Source organism: Schistocerca serialis, chromosome 9 (genome assembly GCF_023864345.2).
Source record: "Schistocerca serialis cubense isolate TAMUIC-IGC-003099 chromosome 9, iqSchSeri2.2, whole genome shotgun sequence".
Classification (NCBI taxonomy): domain Eukaryota; kingdom Metazoa; phylum Arthropoda; class Insecta; order Orthoptera; family Acrididae; genus Schistocerca; species Schistocerca serialis.
Window position 1 is genome coordinate 277,605,216 of NC_064646.1, and position 25,030 is coordinate 277,630,245.

Sequence of the window (25,030 nt, forward strand, 5' to 3'; positions counted from 1 at the left end):
GTCGCCAAACACGGATGCGACCATCATGATGCTGTAAACAAAGCCTGGATTCATCCGAAAAAATGACGTTTTGCCATTCGTGCACCCAGGTTTGTCGTTGGGTACACCATCGCAGGAGCTCCTGTCTGTGATGCAGCGTCAAGGGTAACCGCAGCCATGGTCTCCGAGCTGATAGTCCATGCTGCTGCAAACGTCGTCGAACTGTTCGTGAAGATAGTTGTTGTCTTGCAAATGTTGACTCAGGGATCGAGACGTGGCTGCACCATCCGTTACAGCCATGCGGATAAGATGCCTGTTATCTCGACTGCTAGTGATACGAGGCGTTCCATATTACCCTCCTGAACCCACCAATTCCGTATTCTGCTAACAGTCATTGGATCTAGACCAACGCAAGCAGCAATGTCACGATACGATAAACCACAATCGCGATAGGCTACAATGTGACCTTTATCAGAGTCGGAAACATGATGGTATGCATTTCTCCTCCTTACACGAGACATCACAACAACATTTCACCAGGCAACGCCCGTCAACTGCTGTTTGTGTATGAGAAATTGGTTGGAAACTTTCCTCATGTCACCATGTTGTAGGTGTTGCCACCGGCACCAACCTCATGTGAATGCTCTGAAAAGCTAATCATTGCATATCAAAGCATCTTCTTCCTGTTGGTTAAATTTTGTGTCTGTAGCACGTCATCTTCGTTGTGTAGCAATTTTAATGGCCGGTAGTGTATTATGTATAGACAGCGGGACAAGAAATGAAAGGAGTACCGAAACTTATTATTATTTATCCGACAGTGATAAACTTGTGATGAAATTAACAATGACATAGAATGCTGAGAGGATGCTGATGATGAAGAAGAGAAAGTAATCAAAATGGGTAGAGGAAAAAGATTGAATTTACTCAAAAATGAGACTGAAAAAGATTCAAATTTTGAAACATATGATAAAAGAAAAACACAATTCTCACCACATTCACAAGATCAATGTAAATATTCTCTGTCATTTTGTAATGTTATGGGTGCTTTTAAGTCATTTAGCAACAGTAATGAATGTCCAGTTAAAAAGAACATCACGGACTTTGAAGAAACAGTGTTTTTGATGGTTTGGAGTCAACTGCAGATGCTTGTTATTGCAAAAAATTACTTGAAGATTTGACTCAGCTTTTTATCCAGTGTGAGAGGGATCTTACATCATGGGCTGCACAGAAGAAAGCTCTGCATCAAGAAAACAACATGAAAACAAGTGCATGGAGATTCACCAACTGCTGTCTCAACGAAACTAGAAGCAGGAACAAAATCACTCAAGAAAATTTTCTAGTAATGAAAGAAATTGCCAGCCATGCTGATACTGATAACAACTTGCTACTTTGGTATGTGGCGGATGGGACAGAAGACATTTCAGACACAAAACTTCTTTTTTGTGACACTGGAAGTGTGAAAAAGTTTAGGAAGGAAGGAGGCATTATCAAATCACTGTGAAGTAATTGCCAAAAAGAAATAACAAAAGTGACAGCAATGAAAGTTTCGAGAGCCCCAGTAAGAAAGACACTAAAGACTTAAGTAACAGAAATACTAAATGTAACAATATCATGAAAACAAAAGTTGCTACTCACTATACAGCCGAGATGTTGAGTCACAGATCAGCACAACAAAAAGACTGTCACAATATAAGCCTTCAGCCAACAAGGCCTCTGTTGAAAATAGACAACACACACACACACACACGCACACACACACACACACGACTGCAGTTCCTGGCAGCTGAAGCCACACTACAGGCAACACCAACAGTGCATGATGGGAATGGCAACCGGATGGGAGTAAGGAGGAGGCTGGGGTGAGGAGGGGGAGAGATAGCAGGGAGGGTAGGAGTGGGTGAAGTGCTGCTGGGGAGTGCCCAAGGACAAGGTGGAGAGAGGGTAGGGCAGCTATGTGCAGTTGGGAGGTTAAACGGAGGACAGAAGCGTGGCGGTGGGAGGGGGTGGGGGGGTGGGGGGGGGCAGAAAAGGAGACAATTAAAAAGACTGGGTGCATTGGTGGAATGAGCACTGTGTAGTGCTGGAATGGGAACAGAGAAAGAGCTGGATGAATGAGAAAAATGACTAATGAAGGTTTTGCAGCTGGAGGGTTACGGGAACGTAGTATATATTGCAGGGAGAGTTCCCACCAGTGCAATTCAGAAAAGCTGGTGTTGGTGGAGGGATCCATGTGTGAAGCACTCACTGAAATGAAGAATGTCGTGTTGGGCAACAAGCTCAGTAACAGGGTGGTCAATTTGTTTTTTGGTTACAGTTTGTCGGCGGCCATTTATGCAGACACAAAGCTTGCAAAGCTTGTTGGTTGTCATGCCCACATGGAATGCAGCACAGTGGTTGTAGCTTGGCTTGTAGATTCATGGGATAGGTGATGTTTGTGACTGAAATGGAGTAGGTGGTGTTGGGAGAATGTATGGGACAGGTATCGCATCTTGGTCTATTACAGGGATATGAGCCATGAGATAAGGGGTTGGGAGCAGGAGTTGTGTAGGGATGGATGAGAATATTGTATACGGTAAGTGGATGATGGAATACCATTGCAGGATGGGTGGGAAGGATAATGGGCAGGACATTTTTCATTTCAGGGCATGACAAGAGGTAGTTGAAACCGTGGCAGAGAATGTAATTCAGTTGCTCCAGTCCTGGGTGGTTCTGAGTTATGAGGGGGATGCCCCTCTGTGGCCAGATGGTGAGACTTTGGGAGGTTGTGAGAGACTGGAAAGATAAGGCATGGGAGATTTGTTTTTGTACAAGGTCAGGAGGATAATTATGGTCTGTGAAGACCTCAGTGACACCCTCAGTATATTTCAAGAGGGACCGCTTGTCACTGCAGATGCGATGTCCATGGGTGGCTAGGCTGCAAAGAAGGGACTTCTTGGTATGTAATGGGTGGCAGCTGTCAAAGTGAAGGTATTGCTGATGGTTAGTAGGACTGATATGGTTGGAGCTACTAATGTAGCCATCTTACAGGTGGAGGTCAACATCTAGGAAGGTGATTTGTTGGGTTGAGTGGGACCAGGCGAAGCAAATGGGGGAGAAGCTGTTGAGGTTCTGGAGGAATGTGGATAGGGTGTTCTCACCCTCAATCCAGATCACAAAGTTGTCATCAATGAATCTGAATCAGGTGAGGGGTTTAGGGTTCTGGGTGTTTAGGAAGGATTCCTCTAGAAAGCCAATGAATAGGTTGGCATAGGAAGGAACCATGCAGTTGCCCATAGCCATACCCTGCATTTACTAAAAATGCAGCTTGTGAGCCAAACAAAAAGTGTTTTAATTGTGGTGCCAGTGGCCACATGTCAAGTGATTGCACCCCAGCAGCAAGGGAAAGAGTTGCTTCAACTGCAAAGAGTTTCACCACTTCTCATCTGAATCCACGAAGCAGAAGAATAATCACAATGCGTCAACAAATGGTAACGCCGTTAAGAAGGGTATTAACAAATGTAAATTTAAAAAAAAATGTGAATAAGTAACAAAGGGGTGAAGGCACTAATTGACTATGGTAGTCAACTTACTTGGAAAAACTTCATCTCTCTAGAAGGGTATTTTACATGTATTGTTGAGATTATGATGTGAAAATTGAAGAATATTTATGTGGTTTCTACAGGCAGTATGAATTTGGAAACTGTTGTGGGATCAATCTTCTAGACTAAACTGAAGTTTTGATAAACAAGGACAGAATTATTATTAGGAAAGCAGAAGAAGCTCACATTATGTGTTTCCATGTAGTGATGAAACAAGGAACATATTGAAGATTTAGTGGCTAATTACACCCCAACAAAGACAAAGTCCACTGATGTCAGAATGAAGATTAATGTGAGAGAACATCAACCAATATAAAGGGTGTCAATAAATTATCTTTACAACTTAAGACTTTAATAACTTAAAAAACTATACTAGATACTGTATTAACAAATGGTTTTCAACATGTGATAAGGGAACTCAAAGTTTTTTTTAACTTCCAACTGACATGCAATTGAACTTGAAAATCTGATAAAATATGGATAACACAGTAGGAAGCTCAGTGTGTGGCTTAGTTCGTACAGGTAATGGCTGATATCCAAGTCCAATGAAACTTTCAAACATGGTATGGAAGGCAACCACTGACCCGACCAACTACATTGTCTTGGCATTAATGGAAACAGTTGGTGTTCCCTATCTGTTTCAGATGACAATGTGGACAAGGTATGGCAGGCGTTTGCAAGGAGTGTGACAAAATCGGCGCATACGGTGACCAGAGACATGGAAATGAGACAAGTAACAGTGCAAGTATCTCTTGCATAAGAGGCTGTGGGGCTATATCCCTACAAGACGGACCTGCTTCAGGCATTAAAGTCTATCGACAAACTTCCACACAAGTAGTTCCCAGTGGATGTGTTAGGCAATACTAATGCAAACAATGACTATTTAGAAAAGATCTGTTTCTCTGATGATGCAAAGTTTCATGTATCCACCATGTATAACACCTGTATGTGGGGTTCACAGCATCCTCATGTTACATGTGAACTGGAAAGAAACAGTCCCAAACTCAATGTTTTGTACAGACAGATGCACAGTTGCATCATTGGTCCATTATTTTCCACTGCATATGGCATCAACAGTAGTGTTTACCTGGAGATGTTACAAGAATTTGCTGTGCGACAACTGGATCACCTGCAAGTTTCCAGGTATGTGGATTGGATGAGATGGCTGCCATAATCCCATGACCTCCCACCATTAGACTTCTTCCTGTGGTGTTTTGTAAAGGATGTGGTGCATCGAACCAAGGTTAGAGACCTACAGGACTTGAAGGCACACATTTTCAGTCTATTTTCACATGCCATCATGGAGATCTTGAATTGTACTTGGAGAAAAATGGTATTCTGACTAGACATTATCTAAGCCACGAAGGGTGCACACATTGATGTGTATGAATGAGGAAACAAAACTTTATGAGTTGTCTTATCATAAGTTGAAAGCCATTTGTTAATAACTAGTATAGTTTTAACGGTATTAAATTCTGAAGCTGTAAAGATAATTTGTGGACATCCTGTATAGTAAACCTAGAAGATTGTCACCAGGTCAGTAAGAAATTGTTGACAACCAAGTCCAGATTGGCTTGATCAGACAATAACAGAACTAAGTTCATCTGAATATGCTAGCCAGATTGTAGTTATAAAAAAGAGAAAGGAGAATTTCACATCTGTATAGACTACAGAAAATGAACATCACAGTGAAAGAGCATTTCTCTCTCTTGTCTTCCCCCTCCCCCCCCCCCCTCCCTGCTTCATAGATGATCTACAAGATACATAGATGAACTACAAGATGCCAGTGTGTGTTTTTTTTTGTTTTTTTTTTCCACTTTCATGGGCAGGAAGAAAGCCCAAATTATGCTTCATCTGTGACACACTCAATGCTGTTCCAGTTCAGGAAAGTTCCATTTGGATTATCAAGTTCATGTAAAAAGTTCCAGCATTTTAAACATGCTGTTTTTTGGGTGACAGCTTGAGAGAACATCACATCATACTGATTTACTTGGAAGATGTCATAATACCAACAAAGAGTGATGATGTGGCATTTCATAAGCTTGGCTTGGTGTTAAAAACTGGCGGAAAAATATGGCTTAGGAATTAATTTCGCAAAATGCCAGTTCCTGAAGAAAACTATTCAGTTTCTCGGATATGTTATACAGCGTGGACAAGTTCAACATCCTTCCGAGAAGACAATAACTGTTCAAAACTTTCCAGAACTGAAATCTATTGCAGCAATACACATTTTCCTAGTACTAACAGGATACTTTATGAAGTTCATCTAAAATTACTCTACAACTGACAAACCATTGAGTGATTCACTGAGGAATAAGTTTGAAGAAGAACGGAGGTAAGCATTCAAGACATCCTTCACTGGATCCAGTTTTAAAAATATACCAACCAAAATGCAAAACTGAATTAATATAGACGTTTTGAAGCCATCTCATTACAAAAATTTCCAGATGACAACTTCCATGCAGCTTGCATATGAGTTAAACAGAGTGTGTGTGTGTGTGTGTGTGTGTGTGTGTGTGTGTGTGTGTGTGTGTGTGTGTGTGAGAGAGAGAGAGAGAGAGAGAGAGAGAGAGAAACACCTCAAGAGGAAAAATAAAATATACAGTATTTATGAGATTGAAGTTTTAGTTACTGTTAATGTGTTGAAGAAATTATGGGTGTATTTACTAGGAATACATATTAAAATTGCAAATGGACCACACTGCACTCCAAAAGACTATGGGTAAGAAGGACTTGTCACCATGAATAGCAAGATGGGCTGTTGTCTTCAATGAGTATTCCTACACTACTGAACACCAACCTGGTTGTAGGATGAAACGTGTAGATGATTTAAGCTGTTTAAGCTGTACTGTTTGGTTTCACAGATGGTTTAATAACTAGAAGCAGAAAAGCTCGGAAGAAGGATGGTTTGGTAGCAATCAAGAGCACTCTCCAAGAATGTATTTATGAGAGATGGAATTCTTTTCTAGTTCTATGAGGGAAGAGAGACTTCAATGGTTCCACTCACTATGCAGTGAGAAATCATCAAGCTTCTGCATGAGAAAAGACATTATGCGGCTAAGAAAACTGAAAATAAAATAAAACAAGATTATTATTTACTAGATTTGACTGACAAGGTGGAAACTGTGATCTTCAATAGTGTAAAATGTTTAATTATGAATAAGAAATCAGGAATATTTCCCTTGTTAGAAGAAGGTGAGCCATTATATACTCATCACATGAATTGTATTAGACCATGTCTATCAACTCACAAAGGGTAGAAGAACATTATAAGCATCAATGATACATTTACCAAATGTAACTGGTTATAACCCGTGAAGGCCAGAAAAATCAGCAAAGCAACTAGTACTTTAGAATCACGGTGAACTAATTTTTGGAATCCAGTTGAAGTATATATGGACAGAGGAACTAGCTTTACATCTAAAGACTTCAAGGGGTATTGCATTACAGAAGAAACTAAACACATTTTAATAATGACAGGGCTTAGAACCAGAGGACAGATTGAGAGAATCAATTCTACTTTGGATGTGATCACTGATAAGCTTAGTATTGATGATCCTAATAAATTGTATATGGTGGCGACATCAATTCAACACGAGAATTTGACTTACCACATAAGTATTGGGAAAACATAATCTGAACAAATGATAGCAGTAAGATGCACACACAGACTGACCTTCACATCATGAAAGTATTAGAATAATAATTTATTAATTCATTTGAAGAAAGATGCAGCAAACGGAAGGAAGATGTTAAGCTATAAATCAGCAAGATGCAAGAAAAAACCAGTGCTAGCTTCAATTGACATTGTAAAAAACCCTTCAAGCACAAATATGGTGACCTGGTTGCAATAAAACTAACACAAATTGGACCAAAATTATAGCTGATGAATAAGAATGTAGGTCCCTACTGAGTTACAAAAGTTAAAGCAAATTATACATATGGAAATGGAAATGAGCGTTTGGCATCATTGGCCGGGAGGCCCCTTACGGGGCAGGTCTGGCCGCCTTGGTGCAGGTCATATTACATTTGACACCACATTGAGCAACCTGCGTGCCAGATGGGGATGAAATGATGATGAACACAACACAACACCCAGTCCCTGAGCAGAGAAAATCCCTGACCCAGCCGGGAATCAAACTCGGGCCCTTAGGACGGCAATATGTCATGTTGACCACTCAGCTATCGGGGTATGGGTCGAGAAAGTGAAGACCATGAGGGTCCCAGGAGTAAAACATGTGCCGAATTTATGCGACCCTGGCAAAGTGACTATTCATCACCTGAGAAGGATGATTGTCAAGATGGCTGAATATGAGATTCGAATGGGATGTTTCAAGGGTTTTCCTACCGATGAGACTAGCGACATGCTGGATGAGTTGGATATTAGAAAGTAGTTTTGTATGTTCTCAGAACAGAGTTTCTAACTGAGAATAATAAACAGTTCTACATGAAAGCCAAAAACATTTTTGTGTTTCTGGCAATAAAGTGATAATACTGACACAAGACAATCTGCTGATGCATGAATTGTATCCTCAGCTGTGATATGATGGTATTTGACTTTTCCGCTGTAATGTAACTACCAATTTCAAGCAGTACCGTATAATGCGATACACAAAATTAATGTGCACCGTGATACATAAGTGCATTCCATATATGTAGTTTCTCTCTTCAGTCTTGTACTGTCCTTAAGTTATGCATAAAGAATTCTCAATTTTTATTACTATTCAGAGCGTTTTCCTTCATTTAAAACTTAAATCTAGTAGCAGATTAAACATACAATGACTGATAAAGAAATGATGTAGAGGGTACTCCATTGTTTAAAAGTAAATTTAAAATTCATCAAAAATTGTAGCCTTAATTTAAAAGGCAAAATTAATTTCATATTCCAATCAATGTTAAATAACAGAAATCATGTAGATGACAAATAAAGCCTGATAGTAATGAAACAATTCATACTATTACAGAAAATGAGAAGTAAAGTAATAAATTAAAAAAAACATTAATTGTAATGAAAAAACAAGAAGTGGAATGTTCTATGACACAATAAATAGTGTAAAGCAGCACAAGCAATTTTTTCATTTAACTTAAACAATGCCATATTGTAATATGCTGATTGTTAAATTTTCATGAATAGGCAACATAAGTCACTGGGTGGCAGAAAATATTCATTGTTCTGTACACTTTGGTATATCAGTAAAGTGGTCCGAGTCTGTGGCAGATCTCTCAATATTAAGACAAGTCAGACGTGTGACAATTTAAGCTACTCTTTTTTGTATATATTCAGTATCTGCTGTTAGTTGTATCTGGTACTGAGCCACACATATAAGCAATAGTCAAGGATGGTTCACATGAATGTTTTGTAAATAATCCATCTTGTAAGCTGATTGTACTTCCTCAGTATACTACCAACAAACTTACCTCTGCCATCTGCTTTACCTAAGGATAATACTGGGTGACCAGTCCACTTCATATACAAACAAATTGTTACATGCAAGTATTAGTATAAGTTAACTCATTTCAATTGTGACTCATGGATAAAGTTTCCTTAGGGTACTATGTTATTGTGTCTTTTCAACAGCATAATTTTACTTTTCTGAACATTTAATAGTTGTTAATGTATGCAACACTTTAAAATATTATCAAGATCTGAGAGCATATTTTTGCAGCTTTTTTCAGTTAGTACTTCATTCTAGATGAATGCAGTTCTTTCTGCAGAAGTAAGGCTGTTTGCATGTTGAGGGATCTGCAGAAAGAACTGCAGTCCACCATCTAAAAACTGATCCTGACCTTATAATCCTACCTGCGGACAAGGATTACCTGACAGAAGGACTTCGCCAGCTGTCAGATACATCCACCTACAAACCTTGCCACAGTGACCCCATTCCAGAAATCAGTAGGATCTCCAGTCACTTCTCAAATCCTTAGGCCCACCCTTGAACCTCTCCCTGGAGTCCATCTCTCCGCTCACCCCTATCACTTCCCACACTCCTACCTTCTACACCGAGAGAGGTGGTGCGGTGGCTAGCACACTGGACACGCACTCGGGAGGATGACAGTTCAATTTTGCGTCTGACCATCCCGATTTATATTTTCTGTGATTTCCCTAAATCGCTTCAGGCAAATGCCAGGATGGTTTTTCTGAAAGGGCACAGCCAACTTCCTTTCCCATCCTTCCCTTATCTGATGATACCGATGACCTCACTGCTTGGTCTCTTCCCCTCAAATCAACCCACCCCAACACCCTGCCACCTAGGACGCCCCTTTGAGGCCGGTTACCGTGGCCCCACTGAGAGAATCTCTGCTCTCATAGAACAACACCTTCAACCTACTACCCCGAACCTACCCTCCTATATAAAAGATACCAACCATTTCCTCCACCAACTCCCCACAGTTCCTATCCCTTTACCAAATGGTGCCCTGCCTGTCACTATTGATGTCACCTCCCTTTACACTAACATCCCCAATGCCCATGGCCTTACTGTTATTGAACAATACCTTTCCCAGTGCACAATGGATTCCAAGCCAACAACCTCCTTGCTAGTCATTATGACAAACTACATCCTCACCCACAATTACAAACAAATACGAGGTACAGTTATGGGCACCTGCATGGCACCATCCTATGCCAACATATCCATGGACAACTAGAGGAATCCTTCCTAAACACCCAGAATCCTAAACCCCTCACCTGGTTCAGATTTACTGATGTCATCTTTGCAATCTGGATTGAGCATGAGGACACCCTAAACACATTCCTCCAGAACCTCAACAGCTTCTCCCCCATTTGCTTCACCCGGTCCTGTTCAACCCAACAAGCTACCTTCCCAGATGTTGACCTCCACCTCAAAGATGGTTACATCGGTACCTCTGTCCATATCATACCTACTAACCACCAGCATCACCTCCACTTTGACAGTTGCCACCCATTCCACACCAAGAAGTCTCTTCCATACAGCCTAGCCACCCATGGCTGTCGCTTCTGCAGTGATGAGTGGTCCCTTTCAAAATATACTGACGGTCTCACTGAAGCCTCCACATACCGTAACTATCCTCCCAACCCTGCACAAAAACAAATCTCCCGTGCCTTATCTTTCCAGTCTCCCACCACTTCCTAAAGTCTCACTGTCCAGCCACAGAGGAGCAGTTCTTTTCGGAACTCAGTACCACTCAAGACTGGAACAACTGAATTACATTCTCTGCCAGGGTTTCGACTACCTCTCCTTGTGCCCTGCATGACTACCTCTCCTTGTTCCCTGCATGCCCTGAAATGAGAAATGCCCTGCCCATTATCCTTCCCACCCTCCCACAAAGGTATTATGCCCCCCCCCCCCCCCACTGAACCTACACAATATACTTGTCCATCCCTACACAACCCCTGCTCTCAACGTCTTACCTCATGACTCATATCCCTGTAATAGTCCTAGATGCAAGATCTGTGCCATACATACTCCCACTCCCACCAACACCACCACCACCACCTACTCCAGTCGTCACAAACATCACCTATCCTATCAATGGCAGGGCTACATGTGAAATCAGTCATGTAATCTACAAGCTAAGCTGCAACCACTGTGCTACATTCTATGTGGTCACGACAACCAACAAGCTGTCTGTCGGCATAAATAGCCACTGACAAACTTTAGCCAAGAAACATGTGGACCACCCTGTTGCTGAGCACGTTGCCCAACATAATAGCCTTCATTACAATGATTGCTTCACAGCCTCTGGCATATGGATCCTTCCCACTGACACCAGATTTTCTGAATTGCCCAGGTGGGAACTCTCCCTACAATATATCCCACATTCCCATAACCTTCCTGGCCTCAACCTACGTTAGTCATTTTTTTCACCCATCCAGCCCCTTTCCTATTCCCATTCCAACACTACACAGCCCTCGTTCCACCAGTGAACCCAGTCTTTTTACTTCTCTCCTTTTCTCTCCCCCTTCCCATCCCCACCTCTCTCCTGCCACCCGTCTAACCTCCCGACTGCACCTAACTGCCCTACTCTCTCTCTCCACTTCATCCTTGCGTGCTCCCCAGCAGCACTTCACTGTCCCCGAATCCTACCCTGCTATCTCTCCCTCTCTTGCCCCAGCTTCCTCCTTACCCCAACCCAGTTGCCACTCCCATCATGCACTGCTGCTGTTGCTCGCAGTGTGGCTTCAGTTGCCAGAGGTTGCAGTTGTTTTGTGTGTGTGTGTGTGTGTGTGTGTGTGTGTGTGTGTGTGTGTGTGTGTGTGCTTTCAACAAAGGCCTTGTTAGTCAAAAGCTTATTTGTGACAGTCTTTTAGTTGTGCCTACCTGCAACTCAGCATCTCCACTATATGGCGAGTGGCAACTTTCCTTTTCATAATATTGTGATAGATGATTTGTGTGATATTCATTGTCACATGCATGAAGAAGCTCTTTGGCATGTAGCACATGATGAAACTGGTGCTGCAATTAGTAAATTTTTTGAATTTATGCGAACTACTACATCATCAGTTGCAACAGTTTTTGATGGAACTGAATAAAAAGTATTGAGACAGTATAAAAGGTGATTGTTGTCAGCATTCAAAAACCCCTGTAATTTAAGAGAAATTAAGCCATAGATGTCAGGGAATATCAAAAGTGAATGACAATTGTTCAACATGTGACATCACTAAATAATGTACCTTGCCACATCTGCAGAGGCTGGGCTTGTGAATCCTACCCTCGCCAGTAGAGAGCACTGTTACACTTCGTTCCACTAGCCAGAAAAATCTGGGGTCGTGTAAAGAATCTAATTTAAAGCAGCCCACTAGAGACCCAAATTGACCTCATAGTCCACACAGCCACTGCAGACATACTACAAAGACAGAGGGTATTTTCAAAAGCATGCATGAAGTGATAATTGAGGGAAGCACTACATGCATTTAAACAAATGGTGCAAATTATGAACATCTTTTGTAAAGGTAGAAGTTACAAAATTATTATCCTCACTGCTCATTGTAACCAATCAAAATCTGTTCTTATTTTGTGTTTATTTCCTTTTGTTCCTTCATTTTTCATTTACAGACCTTATTTAGTAGAGAAAATATAGGTCATTTACTGGTAGTGATGCACTTTGGAAGCTTATACTCATTTACTTGTGACACAATACGGTAGGTTTTTGCTGTATGGTACTTTGCAATGAGCCAGCAGAGACTGTGGGACTGGTAAACAAAATAATAAATCTTACCACAACATAAACACATACTTGTCTAACGCAACATAAAAAACTACTGCCTGCCAGTTACAAGGCTCAAACCCTTAGCCCCCTGCACTAAAGTCACGCACATGGGCTCTGAGCCACAATGTGAATACTTGACTTAGGTTGGGATGATCAGATGCAATAGACCGACAGGTTCAACTACTGCACATACAGCAAGGTACATCACCTGGAGACATCATATATCAAACATTCATCATCCATTTTTGGGATATTTCCTGACATTTGCAGCTCTATATGTCTTGTCTTAAATTACTTGTCTCGGTATCATTTACGTTGCTTCAGATGTTTTTTAAATGTTAATAAGAATTACCCTGTATATTATCACAAAGAACATTGGTTAAGTGAAGGGGCATGCATGGAATGATGGCTCTTGTGGACAAAAAAACAAGCGGCATTTCACACAATTATTATTTTTGGAACCATATTGAATCCTACAAGAGATTTTCAATCTCCAGAAAGTCATAATATGCAAGCATAAAACACGTCAGATGAATTCAGCACTGACTGACATCAGGAGTCAAAGGATTATAGTTTTCATGTGTCTGTTAAATTACTGTGGCTCACCTGCGATCGTTCATGTTTGATGTCTCCCCCAACAACAGTGGCAATTCCAGCAGGATAATGGTAATAACTGTCCACCTCACAAACCTAGAATCATGCTACAGTGATTTAAGGAGCATCATGAACTGATGTTGATGTCTTAGCTTCCAAATTCGCCTAATATGAACCCAGTGCTAAACATATAGGACACAACTGGGCCCAGGTCCATCCTACAAACTGCCAGACCTTAAATTTACAGGAATTGTGTGATCTGTGAATAGACGTCTGGTGCCAGATATCTCGAGAAACCTAAGAACAACTTGTTCAGTCCATGCCGTGCAGAATCACTACTGCATCACATCAATTGGAAGAAGTGGTCACTGCAAACTACTTCTGGAAAGTATAGTAACAACCAGTTGCAATTAGTGCTAACCAGCTTACTGATTTTCCTCTTACACTACTCTGCTGTTGTTTTTCTCAAACATTTGAAACTAAGCATCTGCTTATCTTTACACTGAGCACTAACAAGTGTCTATACACAGTTAAAGACTGTTTAACCCTTGAGTGGGTACACTGTTGTAAAAAATATACAGCAGTGGTTTTTATGCCTAATCGATGTCTTAATCTTGAACTATTCAGTCACCAGTTTTATGAATTTTAAGCAATGAAGTGTCAAATGTTGTAAACAGTACAATATGCATATGCTCGTGTGAGAGTTGCAAGATTTGTTCCAACAGTCAATAAGCGGAGGTAAGTGTAGCGAAAAGTTAACTAAACTTGTTCACTGTTTTTTATTTTGTACATGTACACATTAAATGTTAATTCAGTAATAATGGCATCACAACTTATCCACCCATTTCATTTCTTTTGATGCTTTATTTCAGTTCAAAGGTTGTATGAGATAATAAAATTCACAAACTACTCTGAGAAAGTGAGGATGAAGTCTACTTGGACTTTTTAGACCTGTAGGAAAGTGAAATGGATTTGAGTGATGATAACATTGACTATGAGGACCATAGCAATTAATCTGAGCTTGAATGGTGGTGATCTCAAAGAGACAGCAAATGTGGGTGTTCTTTATTGGAAAATACAAAGTTACGTGTTGGTGTAAAAGTGAGTGTGCTAACATGTCAGGCACCACGAGAAAAAACATCGTACAAATTCTACCAGGTCCAAAGAAAAATTTGGCAGATATAACTAATGAAGTTAGTGTTTCTTTGAAAATAACTGACCTTAACGTTATTGATGAAATCTTAAACTATACAAATATGCATATAAACAGACAGTGAGAGACACACCAATTCTTGCAGAAAAGAGGTACTATAGTAACATCAAGACATGAAATAATGGCTGCATTTGAGATTCTTGTTTTGACTGGTACAAGAAAAGTACATCTTGCTAATGTACTGGGACTCTGAGCGACAAATGGAACAGGAAAGCAACAACTTAGGGTTGCATGAGATACAAAGGGTTTCTGTTTCTTCTATGCTGTATGAAGTTTGGTGACATGGAAATGAAGAATGACAGGAGAAAAACTGATAAGTTGGCTGCAATTCGTACAGTATTGGATGCTTTTTTTATTAAGTGCCAAAGTTCTTACAGCCTGAGCGAATTCACCATAGTAGATGAAATGCTTCACCCTTTCAGAGCCACTGTAGATGGCTTCAGTACGTACCCAACAAACAAGATATATGTGAGATAAAAGTGTTTGCACTATGTGATGCAAAAACATTTCATTGCAATAATCTGGAGGTTTACAGCGACATGTTACCAGAAGGGTAATATTGGGTATCTAATGCTCCAGGGGATGTAGTGAAAAGATCTGTGGTGTCTACAAAATGTTCTAACAGGAACCTTACAATTGACAATTGGTACACAAGCTACTTCATTTCTGAAGCATCAAGTGTGAGGTTCTGCTGTGGTTGCAAGCAGCCGCACAACATTCAGCGTACTGAAGATGTCTGAACTACAATAGCTAATGTGCCATTTTTCGTACATATTCCATTTCATTAAGATGAAAGAAAAAATGTGGGCAAACATTACTGTTACTATAATGTAAAATAAAGCTAAAAATTCTATCTATTGTAAATTCTATCTATTGTAAAGAAGAATTCTTATTTATAAATGAGTGAAGTAAGGAAATAAATACATTTTTTTAATTAAACCAAATATTTCCTTCTATTACATGAATGGATCTGTAAATGGTCATTATGAAATTGTAACTTAATTAAAAATTAAACTATTAGCCTGTAATATTCACTTTCTCCACATAACTATGATGTATTATGCAAAATTCCGTGGAACACATTTCTAACAAATTCAGTGTGGATACATAACCACTGTTACTTTTACATCTGAGCCAGTTACTAGTACCACCTGTGTTTCCCAATTACTCATTACTTACCAGTGGATGTTTTGATAAAATGTGCTCCTGCCATCATTGCAACAAGGGATGCCCGATATATATTAGTCAATGTTCCCAGCTCCCCTACAGCCAGTATAACCTTGAAATGGGCTCTGCCACATGCTTCAGCCATCATTCTAATCTCTCGATACAGAGCTTTCCACCGTTGAGAAAGCACTAGAGACCGATCCACAACAACATCTATTTCTGTGGCACCAGATGATACAGCATACTTGATTTCTGCAAGACGGGTTTCCAATGGATACTGCCCACTTGGGAAGCCAGTAGCAACTGAAAAAAAGATAAATACAACACACTAGTTTGATTATAATACGTAGACAGGAAAGAATCTACATAATGTGTAACTAATTTCTAAGAGCACCTCCAGCTCTCTAAACATCCATTACATACATAATCATGTCCCAGTTGTACTGGGAGGATCTTTATATAACTAATCAACTCCCCAATTTCGATTTCCATCACTTCCATTATTTCTAGTAACCTTTGTTTGAAACACTGTCCTGTATGACAAGACTATCCGATTTTTTTCTCCATGTCATTTGTCATCCTCCCTTTCTTCTTTATACTGTAACAAACATTAGATCCATTTTGGTGACTTGCCTTCCCACTTCTTATTACATACCACTGCAAGTGCCTTAGTCTCATCTTTCAGTTATAATTTTTCATGTTTCTATTATATATTATTTCTTTAGTCATAATTCTTTGATATCTTGGCTAGTTCATCTAAGACAATAACAAATGCACAAAATTTTTCACTCTTTGTCACAGTTTATTAATTCTGATTGTGAGTATGCATTTTGGCTAACTGCCTTCATTGGCTCAGACACTGTAAAACATCAATGCAATGTGTATCACCAAGTACTACATACTCGTATCAAGCGTAGGCGCATACTATGGTACACATACACTTTGTATGAGTATGTACTATTTAACATTATAATTTGGCTATATACATTACACTGATGTTTTAAAGTATTCAATCCAATGATGGCAGTTAGCTGAAACACATAAGCAAAGTCAGAAATAATGAAGTGTGTCAGAAATAATGAAGTGTGACCAAGACTGAAAACTTTATGTGTTTGTGCATGGTTATGGCCACTGACCTCTATAAAGAGATCCTGTCTGCCATAATAACACTGGAAATTCCTGGATAGATAACACAGGGTGTACATAAAGTACGAGAACACTTTCAAATATTTATTGCACAAGAACTAAACACTGTCATATATATTGCATTTTGAACAGAAACTCTGAAAGTTTTTTTTACAAACATTCGATATGCAAACCATAAGCGACCTGGTGGACATCAATATGGTAATCGAATTCTTGCCATACCCATCCCAGCATAGCATTGTTGACTGTGGCAATCACTTCCCATATTCTCTCTTGGAGCTCTGGTACATCACATGGTAGAGGCAGTACATACACCAGATCTTTAACGTGTCCCCACAGAAAAAAGTCACGTGAAGTGAGATCTGGTGATCAGGGAGGCCATTTCATGAAAAAGTTGTACCCTTCTGAAGCATGGCCGATCCATCGACACAGCAGTTCCATGTTCAGGTACCCACGAACTTCACGATGAAAATGGGGTGGAGCACCATCCTGCATCAGCTATTGCTGCAAGATGTCCAAGTAGGAATATCCTGTGACAGTGCTCTCAGCAAAGAAGAATGGCCCGTACAGTTTTCAATGTGACAAGGCACAAAAAAACATTACCTTTGGGGAATCACGCTCAAATTCAATGCATTCGTGTGGATGCTTTGTACCCCAGATTTGACAATAATGCCTGTTCACTTTCCCATTAGTGTGAAAAGTGGCTTTGTCACTAAAAATTAAGCAATCAACAATGCCATCCCCCATCCTCATTCAATTGTCGCAACTGCAAACAAAACTCATAATGCTTGTCTTCGTCGTCATTGAGCTTTTGCACTAGCTCCAATCTGAATGGTTTCATAGACAGCTTCTGTCGCAGGACTTTTCACACTGTCCATGGAGCCATTTCAAGTTCACGGGATGCATGAAGCACAAATTTATTTGGACTCCTTACAAATGTCTCTTGTACGCGCTCCACATTCAGTTCATTCACACTGGGACATCCACCTCTCTTTGCCAGGTACAAGCAACCCATCTCAACAAATTTGTTGTGACAGTGGTAAATGCCTTCCTTGTTGGTGGCTTCTTACCATACTTGGTTCTAAACATCCGTTGAACAGCTGTAGCACACTTATTTTTGTGAACTCCGACGCACAGAAAGCTCACTCTGCACCTGAACTTGCCACGTCTGCGACTAGCACTGACTATTGGGAAATTACCAAACTACGCTGTGGTGGTATACGTGAAAAAAAAACTTTCAGAGTTTCTCTTCAAAATGACATCTGTATGATTTCTGTACAATGTTTGGTTCTTGTGCAATAAATAATTAAAAGTATTCCTGGACTTTATGTACACCCTGTACACAAAAATAAAGGAAAGGCAACCACTCACCTACAGCTGATTGATGTGTGGTGTACATATAAGTCAGCTAAAGGTGAGTGGTTGCCTTTCCTTTATTTTACATATTATCTAAGATAATCCATTTTAGAACATATTTTTCATGTTTGTAGTAGTTCGTTCACTAACAATTTCCTACATGTTGTATGTACAAAATAGCTTTACAATTTTTTCTGAATATACTAAATTTTATATTGCTCTTTATTTTGCTTAATCTCAGAGAGGAATTACTTTACTGTACTACGAAAACAAAAAGTTATTCTTAAATACAATTCAATTAATAGAAAACAACCATTTGTGTGTCAATGTCACTGATAGCACAGAGTATTTTTCTCAGAATATTTGCATCAATCTTTGGCTCTACAAATTTTACACTATTTGACAAATAATTCATGTGCTCCACTATATTTCCTGTTCTGTGGCAATAAAAATCAGTTACACAAGAACTGTGACACACATAACCACAATATGAGACACAAAACTAATAACCATATTGATTTGGCTTCCTTGTCTTTTGTTGAGAATAATGTTCTATATTTAGGCAATGACAAATTGTATAATGGCAAAAGGTGGGAAATTTGGAAAATAATGCAAGGTCAAAAGTAAATTAAATATATGCCTCATTATGCACTACTCCTAAACTTATTTGATTATCTAAATTTGTTGATTTTGAATAACAGGTAGAAGTATGGTGGCTCACGAACCATGGCCTTATTGAGGTGGGATGGCTTGCATGCCTTAACAATATCTACACCGATGAGCCAAAAAATTATCACCACCTGCTTAATAGCTTGTCTGTCCATCTATAGAATGAAATATGTCATTGATTCTGGGTATAGGGGATCTGACAGTTTTTTGATAGGTTTGTGGAAATATATTGTATTTGGTGCCTACATACTGGTCATGCAATTCGCATAAATAATGGGCAACTGATTTGTGTATGCAGTAATGGCACCCGATAGTGACCAAGATGGGTTCCATACGATTTACATCAGGCCAATTTTGTCACCGAGATATCAATGTGAGTTCATTACAATGTTCCTCAAACCACTGTAGCTTGTTTCTGGCTCCAAGACATGGACAATTATACTGTTGAAAGATGAAATCACCACTGGTGAAGACGTCGGTATGAAGGGATGCAGGTGGTTCTAAGCTATCAGCATGTCTTTGATTACTACTGTAGTGCTTCGAGAATTTCTGTGTGAATTCTAGAACCACTCGGCCTTCCACTGTCTCAAACACCCAATATTTTAGTTGTGAGCAGGAGAAAGGAACCCTATTTACTGTGCATCACCTGTCTGTGTGTGCAGGTTTGAAGTTTATCGTGAGATGACTGTAGATGCAGCGATCCAATGGCACTGACAAGTGTTTGCCACTCACGCCACAGAAGCTGTAGTGAAAGAACAAAACGTGTTTATGTATTCTGTGCTGTTTTATAACTTAGACTATTGTAGTGGAAAAAAAGAACAGTTGAAATATTGTTAATTAATGCTCATCTTGGACTTGGAAAGGATAAGGATAAGACCTGTACTCAGATTCAGGATGGTTTTTTAAGCCAACTTTCTCTTATGTGTAAATGAACTTTGCTTCTAACCTTTGGATATGCGAAGAGACTTACTTGACAGTGTTTATGTGGAGAGTAAGATTTGTAAAAGTTTTGATGTTTGAATATACATTGTAAAGTCAAGCAAAAGAAACTGCATATGTCTGCTTATTTTTTTTATAAGTAGAAAGAGTTTTGACAAATTTCTGTTCCTAGCAAATATACTTCAGGGAAGAAGAGAAAAGGAGGTTGCAGCAGCACACTAACCAGCAAGGGAAGTCGGCTGAAAATCTCAAGTAAGTCGTATTGTTAAAGAAGTGGGAGTTTACAAACCTACTTCACCACTTTAAGTCATTCAAAGCGTTAGACTACCACAAGTCCCATTTAAGTGCAGGAGAATGTCTCCCATAGCACAAAACTGCTCCCACCAGCCTGCATCCATGACACACTGCACATTTCGAGCCACTGTTCTCATCAATCACAGCATTTGTGGAGACAACCATCAACCTAGTGTAGCGAAAATGTGATTCACCTGAAGAACTGACATGTTTCCATTCATCAACAGTCGAATCCTGATGGTCCCATGCCCACTGCAAACTTAATTGATGATGTCACTAGGTCAGCATGTGAAGACATAGTGATGGTCTGCTGCAGGGCCCCATGTTCAACAATGTATGATGAACGATGTTGTGCATGCACCAACATTGTGCTCTTTAGGCAGATATGTCACAGATCACCATCTATCCTGCTTTACAGAGCAGATGAGCCTCCAAACCCCACATTCTGTGAAGAGTCGTGGACATCTAACCATTTCCCGCCTAGTAGTAGTTTCACTGTTGTTTTACCTCTTTCTGTAGATACTCATGACAATAGCACGTGAATATGCAACCAGCTGTGCCATTTCCAAGATACTCGTTCACAGGCTCTGCGTAATAAAAATCTGCCATTTCTCAAAGTCACTTATCTCACTGGATTTCTCCAGTCGCAGCCCATATCTTCACTAGGGTAATCCCCCGTCTGAGTCTGATCCACTTCCATACTTTTGTTACTGTGTCACGTGTCACGTGACAATACACTTGAGTAACACGAAAATAAGCAACTCATCAGGCTGTTTTAAAGAGAGCTGTGGAAGACAATTTGGGACTTGAGGAAGTAAAAATGCAGAAGAAATTTGCTGTGTGGTTGTAGGATGGTTCTGTGGGATGTATATATTTATTTTCATGTCTCTTATTGTTACACACAAAAAATGATGGCTTATAGGTGATATTGGTTTGTACACCCACGCAAAAAAAAGTGGCCCATTGTTGACAAAACAGCAGAAAAATAAGACCATTTGGCAATAACAGCATAAAAACTGGACCAGGGTATGATGTCAGAGAGACAAAGTGGGTCATTGATTCAATAAATGACACTCACTCTGTATTCATCTCTGCCCCATGTGCTAAGGATTGTTTATTTTATGACATATTATGGACCTGACTCAATGTTTGAATCACAGCAACAGCACATGGATGCCAATAAATATTTGGAACAGAGGCTATAAAACATCTAAGAACATGGTTATATGGGCTCTCTACTTACCATTCAGGATAACTAAGAATGGAAGACTAATTTTACCAACAAGTTTTTTATTTTCTAAAACCACTCATATTTGTCTTTTACAACTTGAAATTATAGCTTCACACATTTATATTTTGGTTGTTGTTGTTGTGGTCTTCAGTCCTGAGACTGGTTTGATGCAGCTCTCCATGCTACTCTATCCTGGGCAAGCTTCTTCATCTCCCAGTACCTACTGCAGCCTACATCCTTCTGAATCTGCTTAGTGTATTCATCTCTTGGTCTCCCTCCACGATTTTTACCCTCCACGCTGCCCTCCAGTACTAAAATGGTGGTCCCTTGATGCCTCAGAACATGTCCTACCAACCGATCCCTTCTTCTGGTCAAGTTGTGCCACAAATTCCTTTTCTCCCCAATTCTATTCAATACCTCCTCATTAGTTATGTGATCTACCCATCTAATCTTCAGCATTCTACATTTTGGTATGATGATTAAAGCCACAGAATTACCTCCTACAAACATATGGAGTCATGTGTTCAAAGAGACTACTCTCACATCTGTTCTTCATGGCATAAAGGATAGAAGAGTGGAATGGTAACCTACAGGTGCAGAGTTCAGATCTACTTGTTTCCACTTTTTTGTCATTTGTACAAATTCACAAGAAAGAAATGATGGTAATATTTCAGGCAATGTTTAGGCAAATTATGAAATCGAGTGTGAGACAAATGAATTAGCTGTTCTTACTACATATTGGTTTTGCTATCATTCACATAGTTTTCTTCAAGTAGCTCGAGTCACGAATTTTCTTCAAGTAGCTAAAGTCATGAAAGATATGGTGTCTTAACCATAAATGTCCAACCATAAATGCAGAGAAAATGTCCAACCATAAAAGCAACACATTTGGAGAGCTACTCTTAAAAGACAGAATGGAACATCAAACCATTATCAATTCAATGTAAGAAATGCTATAAATTAGTACAGCTACATCTAACACTTACTATCCCTAAATGTTTAAAGCAGTGGTTACAATTCCCCAATAAATTAATGACAGTACACTTCAACTAAGATTGAACGAGTAAGGATGTAGTGAGTATTTCTACACCTACATACAGTACTTAAAGCTATTATGGATGGGCAATATTATCAAATTAGTAACACAACATTACTGGATCACCTAATTGTCATAAAATATTAGCGTGAAATGTTGAGCCTGGTACAGGCTACTAGAAAAAAGTATGCCCACAGTTAAAAGATCTCAGAGACGTTAGAACTCAGACGTTCAAATCTCAAGTAGTGACACAAGTGCAATCAATGTGTTTTAAGCTCAGTAATCCATTGAATGCAAACCACATGTTGTGGTAAAGACTAAAAACAGTGAAACTCATGATCTGCGATATCTTCCACTTGCTGGCCTAGTCAACCAAAATGTTGCATCACAATGCTCGATTATTTACAAACAAACATTATCCGTCATATGTGCTGAGCTATTATTTCTGTTTCCATTACCATGCTTGTGCATGATACAGTACAATGTTGACACTGTGAAATGCAATTCCACAAACTTTTCTATGGCAAAAGGTCTTTAATTCCTTCAGGGGATTTACAATATTATTGAGGTTTTTGTCATATAGAGTCCTACAATTATTTACAAATAGATTAAAAGCAGACTAACACTGCAAAATGGAACAATGAGAAGGGACACCTACAAATTGGTGACAATGAGGTGAGATGCAATCTTGTGATGGACCATCATGGCAAAATAGTACTGGACACTGAGCAGTGGAAGAAGTTGTGGGAGGCATTTGAACAGTAGCAGAACTCTTACTGCATAATAATGAAACATAGATAAACAAATGAATGCACAACTGGATGTTGTTACCATGCTCTGGGTTCAACTCAAACTGTTGATCTCTGCTTAAATGTAATATGCTCATGGTGCTGACTGCAGATGGATGACTGTAACTGAGGTGTTGTCAAACGTGTTTATGGCTTTTGTCAGACATAGCATATTGAACTAATGTTGATTTATCTCTCATCATGCTGATGATATCGAAGGCATTTAAAGAAATTTTTTTTCGGCCACATGGTCTGTCCTCCAAAGTAAGCCTAGCTGCAGCTGCGTGGGACACAGGAGATATATGCAGTACACAGACAAACTGACTTACCATCCATGTGTATCACATACCTGGCACATTCACGAGTTTTTGGGTATCCTGCATTCAAACAACAACTATTAAGTGGCAGTAACATGTATTGTTTAAAGCTATACAAATTCACATCAAGAATGACTTTGGGAATGGACGTTGCCTGTGTATTGGGAACTGTGGATTAAATATCAACCTATTTGATGGGTGGAACCTTAGAATGTCAAAAGTCTATCACTGGACTTGGTCTCTGGACCAAATAAATACACGATATTCAGGACAAACCAACAACCACCGGACATTCATTACATATATGTCTGCTGTAACTATTTCCAGTACAACTGATTTTTTTCCTTTTACTTAAGAATTCAACAGGGCATGTTATGTTACAGTGGGTCAGCCTTGGACCAAATTCAAAGAACTAGCGATCTCTTCTTTCCATCTTAGTTTCATCTGCAATAGCAGATCAGCCAGATGGACTTTATATCTAAGACTCTGACACATCTGCAATAGCCACTAATTACTGGCATTTAGCAAATTTACTGTACAGTTATGAATTATTGTTTCAAATTCAAGAAAGTTTCTTAAGAACTAGATCACAAATTTTTATTTAGGGTAAACAAAGGTGATACACAGATAAACATAAATGCAAAACAAAATCATCCATGTCATATGTGGGATCCGAAACCACAACACGTGAAAAACCATCTCTGTTGTGGCCTAAGTGGTCTCCACAGGCTGGAGCCACATAGGCTTACAGGCAGACTTTAAGTGGCAAGTCTGTCACCACTGCCACCCCTTTTGACAGCAACATGTTTACTTCCTTCCCAGGCATCAGCATAAGAGCAGTGAGCAGAAATAATATCGTGGACCGTCAGTTGCAATGGCTTACTGGGAGAATTCAGTTCAAGACTGAGTCATCACTCTGACTGAAGAATGCAAGCTTTTGATTAAAGATGCTGGGAGAAGGTACGACATGCAATCCACTATCACAAACAGATTGTGGAAGAAATATGTTAAAAAAGGAACGTCAGTAGAATTCCTGGCTCACACAGAGTTTGTATGTAAGAGCCAACAACTTCCCTTCCTAAATGCGAAGCAGTTGGGGCAAGAGACAAACTTCCATGGTTCCAGTAACACAGTTTGCCAAAGGCTGAGGAAAGGTGGACTGCATGCACCAATATTGCTGTAAAATAGAAACTCAGTGAGGAAAATACGTTCTGTCAGTTGCCATTTTCAGAGCTCCATCTGAATGCGGTATGGGAAAACATAATTTTCACAGATGGGAAGGTGCTTTCCATGAGCAACGACAGTTCAAAGTTTACCAGCATCAAGGACAAGACATTGTGAAGAATGTGTAGTGACATCAAGAGGATGTGGCTGGCTATCTATTTCCTACTAGCGTCGGATTTCTACAAGAGGAGCAGGAATTCTTCATAGAACTGAGGGAACCCTTGATGGCATGCAGTGCAGCCACATCCTGAAAAACATGATGCTGCCTTTGGTGTGAATGCTATATAGTGAAAGAGAATTCACACTA

At 39.7% G+C, this 25,030-nt stretch overlaps 1 protein-coding gene across 1 annotated transcript in view; it reads right to left on the reverse strand.

Moving 5' to 3' along the window:
* Positions 1-25,030, reverse strand: part of LOC126418438 (deoxyribose-phosphate aldolase) — a 167,502-nt gene that overhangs the window by 42,765 nt on the left and 99,707 nt on the right. The window contains exon 4 of the mRNA XM_050085197.1: positions 15,736-16,026. Within this exon, the coding sequence (XP_049941154.1) occupies positions 15,736-16,026 (291 nt within the window). The remainder of the gene's footprint in view (positions 1-15,735; positions 16,027-25,030) is intronic.